General features: G+C 33.8%; 1 protein-coding gene and 1 pseudogene across 24 annotated transcripts; both read left to right on the plus strand.

The window, feature by feature from the left end:
- Nucleotides 1-691: 691 nt before the first annotated feature.
- On the plus strand, nucleotides 692-1,842 carry LOC114287973 (14-3-3 protein 1 pseudogene; annotated as a pseudogene). The gene has a single exon (XR_014328887.1). The product of XR_014328887.1 is annotated as a 14-3-3 protein 1 pseudogene (transcript).
- A 4,224-nt stretch (nucleotides 1,843-6,066) lies between these two features.
- Nucleotides 6,067-20,780, plus strand: LOC114291234 (GTP-binding protein YPTM2-like). 23 transcript variants are annotated; one of them, XM_082888706.1, is made up of 13 exons: nucleotides 6,067-6,342; nucleotides 8,967-9,209; nucleotides 9,703-9,806; nucleotides 10,555-11,030; nucleotides 11,383-11,684; nucleotides 12,555-12,626; nucleotides 14,089-14,161; nucleotides 14,301-14,348; nucleotides 19,516-19,577; nucleotides 19,672-19,719; nucleotides 20,084-20,138; nucleotides 20,235-20,390; nucleotides 20,495-20,780. In XM_082888706.1, exons 8-13 carry the CDS (start codon nucleotides 14,322-14,324, stop codon nucleotides 20,594-20,596), a joined length of 450 nt encoding a protein of 149 aa, XP_082744832.1. In that variant the 5' UTR covers nucleotides 6,067-6,342; nucleotides 8,967-9,209; nucleotides 9,703-9,806; nucleotides 10,555-11,030; nucleotides 11,383-11,684; nucleotides 12,555-12,626; nucleotides 14,089-14,161; nucleotides 14,301-14,321; the 3' UTR covers nucleotides 20,597-20,780. The 23 variants fall into 23 exon arrangements, 20 of the variants coding, with proteins under 20 accessions (XP_082744832.1, XP_082744838.1, XP_082744856.1 ...); XM_082888714.1 differs by having other exon boundaries at nucleotides 6,068-6,342; nucleotides 10,555-10,590; nucleotides 11,462-11,684; XM_082888712.1 differs by lacking the exon at nucleotides 9,703-9,806.
- The last annotated feature ends 1,775 nt before the right edge of the window (nucleotides 20,781-22,555 follow it).

A 22,555-nucleotide genomic window follows, 5' to 3' on the forward strand; every position in this document is an offset into this window, starting at 1 on the left:
CTGTACTTTGTAAAATATATAAAATTTATAATTTATGGATCGTATTTATTTTTGTGTATCCATACTATCAACTTAGAAAATTATTTAAAAATAAAAAATATGTGTATCAAATTCGTTTTAAATGTGAATCACAACACAATAATTTTAAATCCACACAAATTTTAAAATTTAAGTATTTTTAGTATTTTTTTCCAATATTTGTTTGACAAATAATCCTACAAATCAGAACAAAGTGGTTACAGATCTCGTCCCAAAGACATATAAAATATTTTTGGCGATTTCAAATTAACTATTTGAGTGGGTTAGAACGATTTGAAATACAAAATAAAAAAGAAAATCAGTGAACATATAACCTTAATTCTTTTATAATTTCAAATAAAAAATTTATTATTTTTTATAAAATTTTTACACAAAATTTACACATTAGTTGAATGTATGATGCTTTTCAAAATGGTATTTTACAAATTAATACAAAAAAATAAATTAGAAAAAAACTAAGCAATGAAAGTACAGTTGAGTAAATATGCTACTAATAATTGCATTATTATATTATTATATCTTATTTTTATGTTATTAGAAGTGTGAGGACCATAGGGCGGTCGAGCCTAGCGTGCATTAGGAAAGTAATCCAATCCAAGTAGACTTAGGACTTGACAATTCCAGCTGAGTTTCCAAAATCAAAAAATGAGAGTTTTTCCCCTTTCCAAATTCAATTCCAGCTGAGTTTCCAAAAACAAAAAACTTGACAGTTTTTTCCCTTTCCAAATTCAATTCCTTTCCTCTATAAATAAAAGACCCATTCCTCTCTCTGGCCTCACATTTCTTTTCTTTTTAAGTCATTCTATTGCTATTGAATCCGTGGAGTTTTTAATGGCAATGGGTGTACGAGGAAACATGAGCAGATACGAGTGCTTCTATATGGCCAAACTTGCCCAGCAAGCCAACCGCTACAAAGATACCGTCAACTTCATGGAAAAGCTCATCATCGGTTCTACCTCCTCCCCCTCCTCCGGCAGCGAACTCACAATCGAGGAGCGTAATCTCCTCTCCACCGCCACCAAGAAAGTGATGGACTCACTCCGTGCCGCCTGGCGGGCCCTCTCTTCAACTGAACAGAACCACAACAATCATGTCGCACTCGTCACCGACTACAAATCCAAGATCGAATCAGAACTCTCTCATATCTGCAATAGGGTTTTGAATCTGCTGGAAAAGCATCTGATACCCTCGGCATCGAAGAGCGAGTCCAAAGTCTTCTACTTGAAGATGAAGGGGGATTACTATCGATACATGACGGAATTCAAAGTCGGAACAGAGAGAACAGAGGCTGCTGAGAACACCATCATGGCATACGAGGCTGCGGAGGCAATTGCGGTTTCTGAACTCGCTCCAACCCTTCCCACGAGGCTGGGTCTGGCACTCAATTTCTCTGTTTTCTGCTACGAGATTGAAGGTGCATCAGAGAAAGCGTGTAGCATGGCGAGGGAGGCCTATGAGGAAGCCATGGCTAAGCTTGACAGTTTGGGAAACAAGTCATACAAGGAAACTAGTCTCCTCATCTTGCAACTAATGAGGGACAATCTCAATCTTTGGGCTTCTGATATGGAAATCACTTCATATTCTTGTTAGTCAGGCCTAGGTTTGGTTATTCTCTAGGATTTATTATAGTTATTTGTGGGTAGAGAAGCTTCATTGTTTTCCTTTTTGTTTTAAAGGTCCAGAGTCTTGGTTGTTTTGTTCTTAGAAATTGGTGCAGAGATGGTTATCTGTATATAGATACTCCTGTTTGTTCAACTTTTCCGTACCGCAAATATATGAATGTGAAATTTGGCCCGCACGTAATGGAACTGTTTCTTTTTAATTTTGGTGCACAAATAGCGCCCTGCAAGAACAAAATTAATTCAAAAGTCTTAACTTTAATGATCAAACAAATTTTTAATGGTCTCTCATGGTGTCCGATCCACCCCGCTATTAGTTTGATTTATAATTTGAAACTTATAATTCGTATTTGAGAAAGGAAAGACGATAAAAAAAAGTGATAGTGGAAATAGAAATAAAAATAAAAATTTTTATTCATACATAAAAATTTATATACAAAAAATATCATAAAAATATTGTGACAGTGATATTATTGTAAATATAAATCATGTTTATGTGTTTTGTTTTAAAGTAAAAGGTCATCATGAAACTATATCATTGTGTTTGAAAATTTTATATAAATTTTATGTTTGTATATCATCACAAAATGAAAATATGTTCACGCAGAATTTAATGATAGAAAGTTGCAGAATTTTGTCATGATGATAGGAAAAAGAAATGATAGGAAAAAGAACAGAATAATCATTTAGAAAATTTTAGGGCATGACATCAGTAATCCATGGGGCAATTTGTAATAAGATTACAAACCTCAGGGAGAGAAATGCAATTTTTCAAACGTGAGGAGGGAATCTGTATTAAATAGAAATCTCAGGGGTATCAATGTAATTTACCCTAAAATTTAATATACAAAAAAATAAAAAATAATCTAAATTAGCGCATATCAAGGGATCTATAAGGGTAAAATTATCTAATAGAAGACCTTAATATAGAAATTAATATTTGATAAAGGGTTATGTCTTATCAATTTAATTTTAGGAAAATTGGTAAAAATTCCACTATAGTAATTGTCTAAGGCATTAAGTCCAATGATTTTTTATTGTTGATGAGAGATCTACACTTTGTAAAATAATTTGATAAAAAGTCCTAGAAGACTTTTTTTTTTTTAATTTTCCCCTTGACTTTTTATTTATCTGTTTGACTTTGCATTGACCATTTGTTCAAATTTTTATTTATCTGTTCAATTTGTTTGTCTATCTATTGAAATTTATCTATCTGTTTAAAATTTTTGTATATCTGTTCAATTTTTTGTCTATCTGTTCATTTTTTCTATGTAAATTTTCTATTTGTCCGAATTTTACCTATCCAATTTTTTATCTGTTCAATATTTTTATCTATACAAATTTTCTAACCAAATTTTATGTGTACAAATTTTGATCTGTACAAATTTTGTAGAGTAGTCAAACATTTGTTAAAATTTTGACCTTATTTTTTTAGCTGTTGAATTTGTTGACCTATCTGTTCAATTTTTATATCTAATTTGTTGAACCTACTTCCTCTCAATGTGTGAAACCAAACATATGAATCTGTTGAACCTATATATCTACAATCTGTTTCATCAACATCAATATCAACATCAACATCAACAACAACAACAACAACACAACAACAATAAATAATAAAAAAAAAATGCACAGCAAATGTATCTAGATTTGGATTGAACAATTTCAAATCCAAAGCACCAATAAATAAATAAATATACAAACAAATCAAATGTTTATATACACTATGTAATATATATATATATATATATATATATATGAACTTCTATTCTACAATGAAGAAAAAAACGAATTAGAATAGTAAGCTTTAATGTTGCTTTTGAGTTCTTATGTATAAATGGACCCAAGCCTCATCTACCTCCACTGTAACTGTGACCCTTGTTTTAACATCGACCATCACCCTATCTTTATCCAATGCCAATCGCTATCTCTCACTAAAACTTACCAACTCGAACAACAACAACAACAGATTCAAGATCGAAGATCGAGGCAGGGACTGGATCGAAGATCATAGATTTGTTTTAGATTTGAGATCATCGGCGGTTGAGACACTCATGATGGTATTGAGAGAGGGGGAATGATGGTGGTGGTAGTTTCAGAGATGAAGAGAAAGAGAGAGAAAAGAGAAGATAGCTGCGATTGAGACGATGACGATAGTGTTGGGAGTGGTGTTAGAAACGGTGGCGTCGAGATAGTGGTGGTGGTGTTGGAGATGAAGAGAGAGAGAGAGAGAGAGAGAGAGGGTTTGATTTTCTAAAAAGAGAGAAAAAAGAGAGAAGTAAGATTTGATTTTCTTTTTCCACCGTATAACCTAAATATATATACATGGATAATTTGCTTATTTTATAGAAGCTTGTCCTTATAGACAAAGACTTGTTTTGGCAAGTATGTAAAAGGTCACTTTTTGGTTTTTAACATATTTTAGGTCACATTACCTCTCTATTTTTTTTACATATTTTTTTCAAAAAAAGCTAAAAAAAGGCCAAAAAACTAGCTTTTAGAGTGTGGACTTTTAGACAAAGAAAACTCAAAATTAGATTTATAAACCGAGTGCGCTTTAATTTTTTATAAAAATATTCTACATAATATTTTTTTAAAAATGAATAATTTAAATTATTAAAAAAATATGAAGAGCGCCTCAAAATGCGCTTAATATGCATAGTGACTCCAAATCATGGATAAAAAAAAAAAAAAAAACTGTCTCCTAATTTTTTATATTGATGATGATTGAAGAACAAAAAATAATTACTCTTTCTTATTTCATGTGTCTACTTCTATACATGATATACATAATATTTATAATTCTCCATGGATTAAACCACTATGAATAATTTTGGTTGTATTTTAAAATTATATGTATTCGTTTGAATCTAAATAGAGCAAAGCGAATGCATTTTTAAAATAGAGATTTGTGTTGCATCTCAAAAATTCGTAAGTTATCTCACACATTTTTTTTTTTAAAATTATGTTTTATGATCTATAATATTTTACATGATACTTTAATAACTAAGGCAAGATGTCAAAATTCTAAACAAGAACCACTTTCGGTGGTTTTATTTTTTAAATCTATTTTTCAATTTTTGATATATATATATATATATATATATTTCTCAATTTTAGTGATTAAAGATAAAAAAATTTCTTCATATTGTATATTTAAATTATACTTTTACATGATAATCTAATATCTACTGATCTAAATAGAATTAAAATAGTAAAATATTGGTAAAAAAAATTATAAATTCAAACATGTACTATTTTTTGTTATATATTATTATTATTATTAGGGTAAATTATAATTTAACCCCATGTGGTTTGCCTCAAAAACATGGAGCCCCCCTATAGTTTTATTTGTAACACTTACACTGTGTTTGGATTGAGTGATTTGGAGAGAAAAGAAAAGAAATAGAGAGAAATGTATTTCTCTTCCTTGTTTGGTTATCTTAAGTGGAGAGAAATGGGAAGAAATAGAGAGAAATGGAGAGAAACTCATTTCTCTCATAACCCTTATTTTCAATCTTCCCAAAAGTGGAGAGATTGGGAGAGAAAAGAAATCCACAAATGTTTATATTTTTATAATACCAATTTTACCCCTATAAAAATAAAAGAAATAAAATGATTGAAAATATAAAAAGGTTATTTTGGTAATATAACATAAAATAATTTCTTTTCTTTTCTCTTAATGAAATCTAACCAAACAAGAAGGAGAGAAATCACAATCATTTCTTTTCTTTTATTTCTTACTTATCCAAACAAAAAGGAGAGAAATTACAATCATTTCTTTTCTTTTCTTTTCTCTTATTACTTAAGTAATCATTTCTTTTCTTTTCTCTTCTAAGTTACCAAACATAGCGTTAAACCCCCTATACTTCATACCAGAGTGCAATATTCAACGGACGTAACAAAAATTGTAAAAAGTCATAAATGCCCCTAGATATTTTACATCCCTCCGTCGTTTCATTTTAGTTGACTAACACCAGTATTCGCATCTCTCTCTTTCTCTCTCTTTATATTTATGTTCTCTCTCACCGTGGTTGATTGGATTGAACTAGGGTTTCTTCATCAATTTCACTATCATATTGTGAACGCCATTACTAGTTTAGGTATGTGTTGTTTACCCTAATTTATTTTGATTGTTAGATGTTGATTTTTCCTAATTTTGATTCATAACTGAGTGCGTGTTGACTTCGATTTATAAAATTTGTAATGTTTTAGGCATGGTATGCCCGTATTGCTTTAATTTTGGGGATTATGGCACTACAAGAAAATCAAGCTATAGTAGCGTTTTTTATAACAGCGCCTCAAAAAATGCAGCTATAAAGTGGTTATTGTGATGGGCTTTAACCGCAATTAAAACTTAAGTTTTTAGTCGCATTTATTTTCTAAACTGCTGCTATACATATTTTTTTAGTTACGTTTACAACTCAACCGCTACAATAGGTCAAACAAATATGGAGCCAAAAAATTTCTAATTTAGCGCTCAGAATTTCAGTCCCAAAAAAAAGGGTTCAACTCTAAGTCGATCTATCTATACTTCTTGTGCCCTAGTCTGTTTATACTTTCACGAAGTAGCGCCAAGAAGTCACAGAGGCTTCTTGATTTCACAAGCTACAGCCCACCGGTGTATCGACGGTTCATCCTCCATCGGTGTATCGACTGATGCATCAACGGTTCCTGATTTCAGGTCAGTTTGCTCTCTCTCTCTCTCTCTCCAAACACTCTCATAATGTACCGACATACCAACCAAATCCATAAATGAATAATCTATATATGTCATCCTCTATCAGTGTTTCTCATGTATGCTTCAAAATAAACCCAACCCAGAATTCATACAACTCCCAATCTTTCAGGGACCATAAAAACCCTAAATTTTTGCTATGATTTCATGTTAAAATCTTGGATTTTCTTTGGTTTTTGTGTTCCTTTTACCATAATCAATGGCTTCTAAACCAGTTCCAAAAATTTTAATCATCTTCACGTTGACCTGTACACTAACAAGCACATATTCTCTTCCTTTTGTCGTCTTTCATGGTAATTTTCTCATCATTCTATATGATCTCCTTGATTTTTCATGCCCACAATATGCTCTGTTTACTTTAATTAACAATTCATTATTGAGAATTGAAATGTGAAGATCACAGTGTGATGATTTAGTTTTATTGTTACTAAGTTGGTGTTGGACTGTTAGAATTAGGTTGGTTTAGATGTGGGTTTGTTGGATTTTGTATATTAGTTGCTCTGTTATCAGAATCTTACGATTCACGATTCGATTCGCAATTTTTGAAAAATCGATACGAATCTATGGGTGAATCTATTTTGGAAGTGAATCTCTAGTGAATCGCACGATTCATAATCGATTCACGATTCGATTCACTTTTTACGATTCATGCAATTTTTGAAATTATTGTATACGACATATTTTCGACTCTTTTTTTTCTCCATCTTTTTAGTGAAAATGGCATAATACAACTTTTAATAGCGTTTAATACCAAAATAACCAACATATATACATGATTTATTGTTATTTTAGTGATCATGGAGTTTTTAATAAGATCCAGTTAGATTCAATCAGACCCAACATATTTTTAACCTTTCTTCTCATTTTTTTTCTTTTTAAAAAATCATAATATATCTTCTAAAGATGTTTAAGATTAAAGTCATACCTATTTTTAAGATCCAGTTAGATTCAATCAGACCCAACATATTTTTAACCTTTCTTCCCATTTTTTTTCTTTTTAAAAAATCATAATATATCTTCTAAAGATGTTTAAGATTAAAGTCATACTATGAATTATCTATTACTATTTTATTAAATTGAATATTACATGTGTGAGGTCAGTTATACTTTTTAAAATGTTTTAGGCTTTAAAATAAAAGATTTTAAATAATTCCTTCTTATTATTTGCTCACTGTTACTTAGAAAAGTATATATGCTTATTGTCAAAATATCAACATTGTTGTTAATTATTGTTACTTTGGAAATTGATAGTTTGTCTATTTGGTTACTATCTTTATTAAAAATGGCTGATAAGAAATATCTAAAAAAGAAAAAAGGCAAGATGGTGATATTACATCTTTATTAAAAATGGTTGATAAGAAATATCTAAAAAAGAAAAAAGATAATATGGTGATCTTACATAGGAACCTTTGTTAACTTCTTACCTATTAAACTACGTGATTATTATTCAAAATAACATTTTTATTGATTTAAGTCTAAATATTTTATATTCATAAGATATATTTAACATCTAAATGTATGGATATATGTTTTTAAGTAATTTAAAAAAAGTGACCGAATCTTTACGATTCACGATTCGATTCGATTCGCGATTCGGTACAAGACCATTTCGATTCACGATACGAATCCCGATTTGACAACTATGATTAGTTGTTAAAACTTCCTTTTAGGATCATTAGCATTAATACAAACACAGAATTGTTTTCAAGCCACTATTATGATTTATATGGTTGTGTTTCGTGTTTTGTGTGGTGATTTCTGTTACTATAATTAACAATTCAGTATTGGGAATTGGAATGTGAAGATCATGGTGTGATGATTAAGTGTTATTGTTACTAAGTTGCTATTGGAATGTTACAATTTGGTTGGTTTAAATGTGGATTTTTGAATTTTTGTATTTTAGTTGTTGATGCTACACACATTCATGTGTCCTGTATGTGTTTGATAAAATGCCACAACAAGATTTTTCTTTATTGTTATATTTCATTTTGTTTTAGTTTATTTATTTATTTATTTTTGAGAAAATTGATGTTCATTATTTTAATGCTTGTACACTTGTATAGTTTTCTTGGCCTAATAATGTGATTAGAGAAAATTCAACACTGAATTATGCCCCTTTTTTGTTGAATCCAAATACACAACTAACGAAGAACTTTGAAACATTCCACCATTTTTACTAGTTTAGCAACCATCATACAAACCCAAAATGACTTTACTTTCATTGGTTAGATGCACAACAAAGTGGTTCTAGGTAGCCAGATAACATAGTTAAGGTCACACTTGTCTTAGGGAAGATCCAGCAAAAATGACTTTAATTTCATTGGTTAGATGTGAAAAAGTCCAGCTTAACCTCCAATTGGATTTCATTCTAAGCCTTTTGTTTTCCATAGAGAGAGGTGAGTTTTAGACCTTTTTTCCTTCCATAATATACAGCTTCTAGAAACAAAATTGCATGCTTTGTGAAGTCTCACTCTATTCTATGGTTGAGTTTTTAAACTAGGAAGTACTAAAAAAACGTATTGATTTATTTGATCATTACTTCTCATGTCCTGGTTGCAACCAAAAAACAGGCTGCAGCCCCCAAACCCAATAGCAGCCACCAAAAAATAGGAAAATAAAACAGAGCTGCCACCATCATAGGTCAATTGGAGATCAGGCTGCAGCCCCAAAATCCAGAATAGAACACACTCAGAGCTCCACATTTCCACCTAAACACCTTCTGATCTGGCTAAGGAGGAGAAGATGAAGGGAAAAAACAAAGAGGTGGTGACTAGGGAGTACACCATCAACCTCCACAAGCACTTACACAGCTGGTACTAACCTATCTACCTATATATGCATTATAGCTTATTGATTATATCAATTAATATATGAATTTTGGTTCTTGGTCGTGTTGAATCAATTGTTAATGTGAAATTACAACATTATCAACTTGAGTTTATGTGAAATTATTAATGCTGTCTCATAGGGAACACTGCCATTTTGGAATTTGGATTTTTTTGACTTTGCAAAGATCAAATGGAACCCTTGTTGGTTTAGTTTACCCAAAATTTCCACACTCTCACACAATATATATATATATATATATAGAGAGAGAGAGAGAGAGATAGAGAGGCATGAATTTGATTGCTCCATATTGTAATCTCTGATATATCCTAGTTTGTGTCAAATTTGTGCATATGTGCATAACAAGGTCACATGCTAGCCTAGTTTTTCAACCTTTATTTTGTACTCTATGTTACACCTTTTCCCCATTTTTTTTAATGTATTTATTATTCTTTTACACTTTGTTGCTTTGTAACATAGAGACGTTGAATTTGAAAAGTGCAAATGAATATAAATACTTGAGGCAAAGCAATTGCTATTCAATTTCTAGGGTTGATGATGCTATACAGTTTCGCATTGTAATGGTATTTTCTTCTTGCCCTTGTTCTTATTATTATGAGCACAGTTATAACCATCAATGAACTGTTGAATTTGAATGAACAATCCTATTTATTGCAGTTTGGACATACGAATCCATACTAGCCCTCCTTGAGCCTGTTGGTCTTGAGTATGACCCCATGCACCTCAGTTCAAGGGTTCAAATGCTAGTGATGGATTGCTAAAATTGGACATGGCAATCCTTGTTGCAGTGAAGAGGTTTTGAAACCCCTTTAAAAAAATTACATTGCTGATGGTACTTCATGAATGCCATCAGCTGTTCTTATAATCAAATCAAAAATTTAGAAAACAAGCTCATAGGATTTTGGAAGAGGGAGAAGAACTATTAATAGATTAGATTGATTGTTGATATTTGCTGATATCTACTTGTTTCTCTCACTTCAATCCATTGTCTTGATGATAGCATGGGTGGATTAATAAATTCTTCCCATACTTTCCTTTGTCTTTAAGCAATAAGTTTTATACATAGGTGGATTAAAATTGTTCCCATTTTGAACCAACATAAATTTGGTGAATTTTATATGATAAATCAATAAATGGTGGGTTAAAGATCAGTTTTCTAGGAGAATGGCTTTAAGCCAAACCTTGATTGTACTATTGTGGGTTAAAGATTTGGGCATTGATATTGTTTGAATTTTATGCATATTTTCTAAAAATGATAAATGAAAGCTCAATTTTCCATCTTTCCGCTATCTATGCTCCCTTGAATCTCAGGAATCTCTTGACAACGTGCTAGTTGAACTCTACAAGGTACACACATTTCTTCAAATCTGACCTTCTCTATCACCATAGATATAGCTGTTGATCTGACACGAATTTTGTTGGCAATAATTAGGAGAATTTGGAAATGCAACTTTTGTGTATGGATGACTGGTGTGATTTTCATAGCATTTGGAAAGAATGCCTTTTTGGTTTTCGTGGCATTTGAAATAAGTTGTGTTTGGATTTAATGGATAGGAAATTAAATGATTTGGCACTCTTAATTCAAGGAACTAGTTCAAATTTAGATTTCATAGTTTACAAATGGATTTCAAGCCTTTTTTTGAGATCTTTGTCGTGATGAATTTAAAATAACGTTTTAGTAGCTTCTTGAATCTTCATGGTAAGGGTTTTAGTTCTACAATTATCCTAATAAAAGAACCTTTTTTCCCCCCTCTGTTTTCTCTTTCCCATTTAGCCTAATAGTTATAGTTTGACACTATGTTACATGGACTCTTCAAATTAAATCAAATACCCGTGTCGGACACCCGACACTCGGACAAGGGTATGGGATATGTGTCGGATACTTTTCAACGGATACTTCTTATATAATTGTATATAACACTATTATTATATGTATATATTGTTATATAATTGCTATAAATGTCATTTTGACACTATAAGTTACATATAATACCATTTTATCTCACATATTAGATTAAAAATATAAAAATATGACATTTTTTTGCAGAGTCCGCGTATCCTTAAATTTATGATTTGATGAGTCCGACCTCTAGATACATACCCGCACCCGACACCCGTATCCGAGTCCATGTAACATAGGTTTGACATCTTGAATACTCTCTTTAATTACTTGGTGACCAAGACAAATCTTTGAGTATACATCTTCATTTTATTGCAGAGATCTGGTAGAATTGAAGAACAGATTGAAATGCCTCAACATTAAAGTGAAGACTATTCTTAGAAGAACAGGTTATTGGGGAACTTGGCCTGGGCATACTTACAGCAAAATAATGTTTTGGATTTCAATGACTTCAATCCTTCCACTCTTGAAAATGTTCATGAGTTCCTTGGACAAAAAGTCTCTTTGCAGCTCATTAGTTTAGTCAATGCGGACCCTACTGGTGAGTTCTCATTCTGATCAATTATTTTACGTGCACATAATCCGATCACATAATCAAACAAAACTTCTTTCATATGGAGGTGGGACTCACACATTTAATGGTCACATCTCCTATGAAAAAGTTGTGTCAAATTCTGTGATAAAATTGTGTGGACTTAGAATTATTCTATAAATTTCAAAAAATGTTCAATTTTAAAAAGTTGTGTCCAATTTTGTGATAAATTGTGTGGCCATAACTACATTGAATATTTTTTGGGGGTAAGTAGAATTGTTGATGCTGGTATGATGCTCTCAACAATGGGTCAATGACCAAACCTTCCTGTCAAAAAAGTAACTATTTATTCACCACTATTATTTTGGCCCTAGAAAGAAACAATTATTGTATTTGGCCATTTCCTTTTCTTTTATAGATCATCTGTTACCGATAAAATAAAAATAAAAATAAAAATATTTATTAAAAAAAGTAATAAATAAAGCGATCATATTAACTGTTATCTTGATTACCATTAATGCTATATGAACATAACAATAGGAAAAATTTAAATTTAATAAATCAATGAATCAAACATAACTCATTAAATGCATGAATCTCATTTATTTGACAGAATTTTTGTAATTAAATAATAAATGGTGATGATAGAATGGAGCAAACCTTACCTAACCATTATTGTATAATAAAATTTTCACCTATTCTGAAATAAATAACAAAATAAGTTGAAACATGTTAATATATTGGTGAGTGTTTTCGTTTTATTAATTTCTTATTTATTAATACATTTGTATGATTTTTTTTTTTCCGTTGGCTTGCTTGTTTTTAACCTAAAAATGACGACTTAATACTATATTTTTTATGCACAATTTTAAATTACAGGTGATATAAGCAAAGAGGTAAACAGAGTCAGAGCAGCCTAAGAGAACCAAATCTTGTGCGTGTAACAAAGAGGTAAACAAAACTTTAGGTGATATAAGTAAAGAGGTAAACTGAGTCAGAGTAGCCAAGTATAGGTGATATAAGCAAAAAAATGTGATAAAAAAATATAAAAATAAATGGATGAAGAAGTGACTTAATATTGTGCGTGTAACATTGGATTACAAGAACTAAATCTTTTTGCGATAACTTTAGCTGTTTCGTCCAATCTGATAGAGTCAGAGTAGCCTAAGAGAACCAAATCTTGTGATGAGTAGATATTTGCAAATCTGGTTTTGCAAGCACATGGGGCTTCTTTTCTTCTTTTCCAATTTAATCTGCGTACTTCAAATATATTTTGTGGACTAGTTTCTAGTGTTGTGATTTTCTTTTTGTGTTCATTTCCCCCAAATTCTTTACATAGTTTTCAATTCTGAGTTGCATTTCAGAAAGTAGTCTTAAAGATTTAATTATTTGGTTTTGTGGTTAATTGATTGTTATTTGTCAATTGATTAGGCGTGTTAGCTTGCTTATGTTATTACTTTCGCTATTAGATCTTTGAATGGGTTGGATTGGGTGGCTTAGTTCTTTCTACAACTATCCAAACTAAACAAAACCAGAGCCTAATGGGCTTCCAAGAATAATTCCCTCTTATTGGGGGTTAAACTGAACCTACCTTCTTAATTTGATTAATGATTACTCTCAAGAATAATAATACATACAAATTAGAAAAAGGAGTTGGTTCAGCTCAAATTTAATAAATCTGCTTGCCTAGGCCAAATCAACGCATATCAACTTTAACCCTTATAAAGAATTTTGATCTTGTTTGTTGAATTATGTCAAGTTTAATTGTTATGTCCTTTATGAATTTCACTTAAAATGAAAAAAAAAGAAGAAAGAATCTGAATGGTCATACATTCAGAGTATGGTTTTGTAATGCATTTATATGACCAGAAAAAAAAAATGATATAGTTGAATTTTATACACTGTTTGATCTGTGTTCTGGGTGCTTGAGAGTTGTTTGTGATTTGATGTATAATTTATATATATACAATGACATTGCATTCATAGAGGTTACTAGTAAATTTGAGCATCTGCTGTCTCATTGTGCATGCAAGCAAGTGTGGCGGATTATTCTTTTATCAGTTTCCTTTCTAAATTGTTAACTGATTAATTATTCAACCTTTCTGCATGAGCATAGATAATACTATAGAGTTGTAATGATTGGAAACCCTCTTGTACTTTTAGAGGTAGTAATATTTATGACCAGAAACACAAAATGCTTGTGTGTGTGTATTATCATTTATGAATAATTTTATAAGTCTCTTAAGCTTTCAATTTACTTTATTCACTTGTGGGAACAAGGTGGTCTTGCACATTGATTTTTATTTTTTGTGGAGAAATTATAAGAAACTATTTTCTCTTTCTGTGTACTTTCCTACATTTTGATACAAACATTATTTCCACTTTAATTTTTTTTTTGGTTGCTTATTTGCAGCAACTACCTGTTTAAGCTTTTGCTCATTGGAGATTCAGGTGTTAGCAAATCATGTCTCCTTTTGAGGTTTGCTGTAAGTTCTCCCTCTTTTACACAGCTTCTTCTTCTTTTCCCCCTCTATTTCTATTCCTTCTTTCTTTTTCAAGATTGCTTTAATTAGCCATGTTGTTTTGATGTGATTGTGTTATTTTTCAATGTTTTCTTGTCTCCAGACAAATGTGGCCTCCAGACAGATGCCAAGTTCATTAACCATTTTTATTATTTCTTGTTGAAAATCAAGCCACATCAGATGCCATATGCATCAAGCCCTTTTCTGCTTTCGGTGATTATTTAATTCATATGCTTTATTTAATTCATATGCTTTCGGTGAGTGTATGCTGATATAGATATAATATATATTAATGTATAGTTAAATATGTAGTGGCCTCGTGGCCTGCTTGTTTGTGTTTTTGGCCTCGTGGCCTCGTGGCCTCCATCTGATCATATTGTATAAACCTCCTATATAATGGAGTAGCATTGTAAGGCTTAAGTCATTGAAATAAAAAGTCTATGTTTAGTCTTTCAATCACTCTCTCTCTCTCTCAATATTAATATTTCTCATGGTATCAGAGCATGTGTAATCTTGTCTCGTCATTTTCGCCTCTTCAGTCAATATTCGAATTTTTCTCTTCTACTCAAATATATCCTTCTATTGCATGACTAAATACGGTCCAGCTTTCGGAATGACTATCAACTCATCCTCCTCTTCTTCTGATATTATCATCTCATCATCTTCATCCTCTCATCAAATGGAAACCTCTCATCTTCCGATCACTGCCCATAAACTGAATGGGCAAAATTATTTGCAATGGTCTCAATCCATGTTAATGTTTATACGGGGAAAGGAGAAAGATGACTACATCACCGGAGCCTCGGCGCTACCAGAAACCACAGCATCAACCTACAAAAGGTGGATAGCTGAAAATAATATGGTCATGTCGTGGCTCGTCAACTCTATGACCACTGACATTGGCGAAAATTTTCTGTCATTTGATACTGCCAAAGAGATCTGGGACATGGCAAAAGAAACGTTTTCAGACAAGGAAAACACATCTGAAATCATCCAGCTTGAAAGCTCCCTCCACAATTTACGTCAAGACAATCTTACGGTAACTGAATATTTCAATACCCTTACTCGTCTATGGCGTCAACTTGATACGTTTGAGGTTCATAACTGGCAGTGTGTTACTGATGGTCTGTTATATAAAAAGATTGTCGAAGGGAAGCGTGTGTTTAAATTCTTGTTAGGATTGAACACAAATCTTGATGAAATCAGAGGAAGAATTATGGGAGTAAAACCGCTCCCTAACCTTAGAGAGGCATTCTCTGAAGTCCGTCGCGAAGAAAGTCGGAAAAAACTCATGATGGGATCTCATCAACAACTGAATATGGCAGAAAGCTCGGCTCTTAAGACTCAATTCGCTCCTATCGACAACCGTCAGAAAAATAAAGGAGGTAGGCCTTGGTGTGATCATTGCAGAAAGCCGGGTCACTCGAGAGAAACTTGCTGGAAGATTCATGGAAAGCCAGTAGATTGGAAACCACGTCAGCCTCTTGAGAAAGAAGGACGAGGTAATCATGTAGGTACAAATGAACCATCACCACAACCTGAAGTAAGCCCTTTCACCAAGGAGCAAATGGAGATGCTCCAGAAACTACTACAGTCACAATCTGGTTCGTCTTCCAACCACATCATAGGATCCGGAACCTTGGCTCACAAAGGTAATTCTTTGAACGCCTTTACTGTTAGTAAGAAACGTAAAAAACCTTGGATTGTGGACTCAGGAGCATCTGATCATATGACGGGAGATGCAACGATTTTTGATACATATAACTCATGTCAAAATAATTTAACGGTCAGAATAGCAGATGGTTCACTATCAAAGGTTGCCGGTACAGGTTCAGTTGTGCTGTCTAAGAATCTTATTCTCAACTCTGTTCTCCTTGTTCCTGACTTGGACTGTAATTTATTGTCAATTAGTAAACTCACTAAGGAAAAGAGGTGTGTTACTAATTTTTTCTCCACTCATTGTGAATTTCAGGATTTGGATTCGGGGAAGATGATTGGCAATGCTGAGGAATGCTCTGGACTCTACATCCTTAAGGAACGCCACTATCCACAAGAACAACCTCAAACGGCAATTTGTGGTAGTTCTTTTTCGGTTTCGTGTCAAAATAACGATAGAGCAATTATGTTGTGGCACTATCGCTTAGGTCATCCTAATGTTATGTATCTCAAGCATTTATTTCCTTCATTATTTAATAAAAATCCAAAACCTTTTGATTGTGAAATCTGTCAATTTTCTAAGCATGTACGGTCCCATTTTCCCATTCAATCCTATAAAGCGTCTCGTCCATTCTCACTAATTCATAGTGATATCTGGGGTCCATCCAGAATAAAAAATGTAACTGGTACTAGGTGGTTTGTCACATTCATAGATGATCACACTAGATTAACCTGGGTCTTCCTCATGAAAGACAAATCTGAAACGAGCCAAATCTTCAAAAATTTTCAAATTATGATTCAGACACAATTCCAGTCAAAAATCCAAATTCTAAAGTCTGATAACGCTCGGGACTATTTCAACTCAATTCTAGGAGATTTTTTAGCAGACAAAGGGATAGTTCACTTAAGTTCATGTGTTGACACCCCACAACAAAACGGCATCGCTGAACGGAAAAATCGGCATTTGTTAGATGTTGCTAGATCACTCATGTTTTCCACAAATGTTCCACAATTCTTCTGGGGGGAAGCTGTTCTTACAGCTGCCTATCTTATCAATAGGATGCCATCTAAGGTACTACAATTCCAAACTCCTTGTCAACTTCTCCTAAAATCCTTTCCCACTACTCGCCTCATCTCCACCATCCCACCCAAAATTTTCGGGTGTTCTGTCTTTGTTCATGTCCATCAACAGTATCGAGGTAAACTTGATCCCCGGTCGCTCAAGTGTGTCTTCATTGGGTATTCGTCACATCAGAAAGGGTATAAGTGTTACTCTCCGGTCACTAGGAAATTCTACACTTCCATGGATGTCACATTTTTTGAAACCCAGTCTTACTACCCTAAAATTGATATTCAGGGGGAGACTCCAACCCAGGAATATCAATTTTGGACCCCTGAGTCATTTAGTGAGCCATCCATCACCACCAAAAATCCCACACCTCCTGAGTCATTGAATCCATCTGTACCTGCCGAAAATTCCGAGTTCATTGTTGCCTTGCGGGATAATGAACACATCCAAGAGGAAATGGAGGAAGGAGCACTTTCTCAACAATCCCATGAGGCTGAACCGGGTTCTAATCCAAGCAACATTCCAGGTAACAATCTTCTTACCACAGATAGTACTGTTGATTCTGAGTTCGAAAACAGTATTCTTAATATGCCCATAGCTTGGAGAAAAGGAGTTAGATCATGTACTCAGCATCCCATTGGGAACTTTATTTCTTATGATAATCTATCACCTTCGTTCCGTGCCTTCACTTCTAGCATCACGGAGATACACATTCCTCGGAATATTCAGGAAGCCTTCAAGTCTCCTCAGTGGAAGGCAGCAGTCATTGAGGAAGTTCGGGCTCTGGAAACGAATGGTACTTGGGAAATTACTGATCTTCCAAGAGGTAAGAAACCCGTTGGATGTAAATGGATTTTCACAGTAAAACACAAGGCAGATGGTAATGTGGAACGTTATAAAGCTCGGTTGGTTGCCAAAGGATTCTCCCAATCCTATGGCATTGACTATCAAGAAACCTTTGCTCCGGTTGCCAAGCTCAACACTGTTCGTGTACTTTTATCCTTGGCAGCTAATCTCGATTGGTCACTTCACCAACTTGATGTAAAAAATGCCTTCCTCAATGGTGACTTAGCGGAAGAAGTTTACATGGACATTCCGGCTGGACTTGAGACGACATCAAATTTCAACAAAGTTTGCAGACTCCGAAAATCCTTGTATGGTCTCAAACAATCTCCCAGGGCCTGGTTTGAACGGTTCACTAAGGCAGTAAAAGGGTACGGTTTTGTTCAATGTCAATCCGATCATACATTATTTGTGAAGCACTCCCTAGGAGGGAAATTGGCAATTATCATTGTTTATGTGGATGACATAATTCTAACAGGTGATCATGAAGAGGAAATTGGCTTACTTAAAACATTCCTAACAAAGGAATTTGAGATTAAAGATCTTGGAAATCTTAAGTACTTTCTTGGAATGGAAATTGCTAGGTCAAAGAAAGGTGTAGTCGTCTCACAACGTAAATACGTTCTAGACTTACTGAATGAAACAGGGATGCTAGGATGCAAGCCGGCAGAAACTCCTATGGACACAACTATCAAATTGGAAGAAAGTGACGGTAGTGCACCAAGTGATAAAGGGAGATATCAACGTCTTGTGGGAAAACTCATTTATCTTTCTCATACAAGGCCAGACATCGGCTTCTCTGTTAGTGTGGTCAGTCAATTCATGAACAATCCTACCGACAAACACATGACTGCTGTGACCAGAATATTGAGGTACCTAAAAAAGACACCGGGAAAGGGTCTCTTCTTCCAAAGAACAACAAATAGAAAAATTGAGATTTTTTCAGACGCAGATTGGGCAGGTTCAGTAACTGATCGGAGATCAACCTCTGGCTATTGTTCATTTGTTTGGGGGAACGCGGTTACATGGCGAAGCAAGAAACAGTCAGTGGTCGCCCGTAGTAGTGCTGAGGCAGAATTTCGTGCTATGGCCCTAGGTATCTGTGAGGGAATCTGGTTGAACAGACTGTTAGAAGAATTACGAGTTCCATCTGAGCATCCCATGGTTTTATACTGCGACAACCAAGCCGCCATCAGTATCGCTAAGAATCCTGTTCATCATGATCGCACTAAGCACGTGGAGATAGATCGACACTTTATCAAGGAAAAGATTGAAGAGGGAGTTTTTCAAGTCAGCTACACTCCAACAAACTGTCAAAAAGCTGACATTCTCACCAAAGCTCTTGCTCGAGTTAACTTCGAAGATCTGACGGACAAATTGGGCATGATTAACATCTACAACGTTGCTTGAGGGGGAGTGTTGAAAATCAAGCCACATCAGATGCCATATGCATCAAGCCCTTTTCTGCTTTCGGTGATTATTTAATTCATATGCTTTATTTAATTCATATGCTTTCGGTGAGTGTATGCTGATATAGATATAATATATATTAATGTATAGTTAAATATGTAGTGGCCTCGTGGCCTGCTTGTTTGTGTTTTTGGCCTCGTGGCCTCGTGGCCTCCATCTGATCATATTGTATAAACCTCCTATATAATGGAGTAGCATTGTAAGGCTTAAGTCATTGAAATAAAAAGTCTATGTTTAGTCTTTCAATCACTCTCTCTCTCTCTCAATATTAATATTTCTCATTTCTGTAATCAGAATGATTCATATCTGGAAAGTTACATTAGCACTACTGGAGTTGACTTCGTAAGCAATCTTTTTTATTTCCCTTGGTTTGGGTTGCTGATTACCTTAACATAGATTGTAAAGTTGTAAATTATTCTTATGTTCTCTTCTACAGAAAATCCGCACAGTTGAGCAGGATAGGAAAACCATTAAACTTCAGATTGTAAGTTTTAAGTGCGTTATTAGTTTGTTCTGTCTATGAAAGCTGTAAATTTCAGTTTCAGCTTTGATTTAGTGTTTGATTGGGAATCTGTGTAAATAAGGAATGCCATATAAGCATTTCATTGCCGTAGGATGGAAATTTTGCATAAAAGTATGCTTAAATTCAGTAAAAATTTGAAGGATAGCTTTATTCGAAATGAAATCCAGAGAATTCACACTCTTGAGATTATATGTTAATTATATGAAAATTTTGTTTTTAGTCAAAATTTATTGTGATGTTTTCTTCAACATGGTGTCCCCTGTTTTTCTATAAACTATTTTCTTGCTAACAACTCTCATCTTTCTTCTTTTCTCTGGACATGCAGTGGGATACTGCTGGAAAAGAACATTTTAGGACAATCAGTAGCAGTTACTATCGCGGTGCACATGGCATTATTGAAAGCATTGAATTGTCTTCTTGTTGAGTTTGCTTTTTAATGTATGGATTTAGTCTTATTCTAGTGGTTTTGTTGTCAGGTTGTTTACGATATGACTAATCAAGGGAGTTTTAACAATGTCAAGCAATGGTTAAGCGAAATTGACCGGTATGCAAGTGAGAATGTAAACAAGCTTCTAGTTGGAAACAAGCGTGACCTTACTGCACCGAAGGTGGTGTCTTATGAGACTAGAAAGGTGATATAGTTCGTATCTTGTTTTTTTGTTCATTGATAGCAGGTCTCTATTACTCATACAAGGACTTTGGATTTTAATGAGACTTTGTTTTTTATTTTGTGCAGCCATTTGCAGATGAAATTGGGATTCCTTTCTTAATCAAACAATGGACGTCATTTCTCGATTTGAACATTTTTTATAGAGGCCTTTATAAAACGGCGTCATGAGTAATACATTTGAGTACTATTGTCATGTGACAAGTTTATTTGTACCTTTTAGATTATGGTGTGGGCTATTAGTTTGCTAGAAATATTGGATCTATTTTGTATTACAGGCTTATGTAATGAACCCTTTAATTAAGGTGTTTTAGATATTTTGGGATTATGAAAATGAAGACTCTTTTACGTTTCACAGTTATTGAGTATTGAGCCATTAGAATAAAATAGTGTTTTTATAGATATATAATGTGGGCAGGGATAAGTGAGAAACAACCATTAATGGTTAGCAAATCATTAAAAATTTCAAGCTATATATTATTGCTAATTGAATAACAAAAATAGCCTATAACCGCGTTAATAACCGTCGCTGTAAATAAAATTCAAAAAGAATTCGATGGCAATAGCGATAGTGTAAAACTGATGGAATAGAGTCAAAATATTGTGATAACCCTGTTCCGTAATTAGCTAATTGGTCCTTATTATGAGTTTGATTATATGTTTAATATGATTTTGTGTGTCATTATGTGAAAATGTGTGATTTTGAATTTCTATCTGTTCACCGTAGGAATATCTGTTTGATTATCTGCTTCAGAATTTAAATTGAAGGCCTTATCGGCCACCGAAACCAAAATTGATTGCGCCATTGTGATTGGCATAATTTTTAGAGCCTACGGTGAAATTTAATCAAAAATTGATTCGGACCAGATTAAGTTGATTAAATTGGTGAATTAGTGCCCAATTATTTATTATTATTATATTTATTCGAGTGGGGGCCTTAATACACTCTCCCTTACTTCCATTGAACTAAAAAAAAATCTGAGTTATACAATTGTGAGACAGAGGGGGCCGGCCATAGAGAGAGAGATGGAGAGACTTGTGCAATTTTTGGCTCAAGCTTGGGAATTTGAAGATTGAACTCAAGAATTGGCTAGAACTTGGGTGTTTGAAGCTCCTAGGTGAGTAAATCCATGAGTTTAATGTGTGATTTTGTGTATTCAAAGTTGATTATTGATCAAGAGTAAGGATTGAAGTGTAATTGAATTGGTTTTGATGAATTGAGAGCCAATATGTGCATGCATGCAAGAAATTGTTTTGAATTTGCATGTTTGAGCTTGAAATACATGATTCATGTAGAGTTTTGGTTAAAGCTCATGTTATGATCACCATTTGTATCATCTAAGTTGAAGATGAGAGTAATAAATCACATTCATGTACAATTTATGAGGATAGGAGCTTTGAATACATGAATGTGTTATGATGAAAAAGAGTTTGGTGTAATTTGAGCCATGCATGTTATTATTTTGTGAAATTGAGCTCCATTATGTTGTAATTTAGTGTTTGTACCATGTTAGTACACAAATATGTGAAGTTTGAGCTGAGATTATGAGTTTGGAACCTTTGGAGGTCGGATTTGAGCTCAAGAACACATTCTGGAAAACCCAGAAATTTGATGTCCGCTCGAGCGTGGAAACCGCCGCTCGAGCGTGAATTTCGTGCTCCCAGTATTTTTTGCAGACCTTGATGTCCGCTCAAGCGGGGAAGTCCACGCTCGAGCGGGGAGCTATGTAGGATGGACTTTCGCTCGAGCGTCCAAGTTCCACGCTCGAGCATAAAAATGACATAACCAGTACTTTTGCAAACCTCATGGGTCCGCTCGAGCGGGGAAGTCCACGCTCGAGCGGGAAGCCTGTTTTTTGAAATTTTGAAAATGCATTCTGTGTTCTGTTTTCCGTTCCCTTTCACTTCTAAGCACTCTTAGGCATACATTGGGCATTGTAATTGAATTAAAGAGATAAGAATGAAGCCTAAAGAGGAATATGTGAATTAAAGAATGGATGGACTTATTTGTGACCCATATGTGTTCATGAGTTCTTTGGACAAAAAGTCTCTTTGCAGCTCATTAGTTTAGTCAATGCGGACCCTACAGGTGAGTTCTCATTCTGATCAATTATTTTACGTGCACATAAT

Source organism: Camellia sinensis, chromosome 1, assembly GCF_055761805.1.
Source record: "Camellia sinensis isolate YWXY chromosome 1, ASM5576180v1, whole genome shotgun sequence".
In the NCBI taxonomy this organism is placed as follows: domain Eukaryota; kingdom Viridiplantae; phylum Streptophyta; class Magnoliopsida; order Ericales; family Theaceae; genus Camellia; species Camellia sinensis.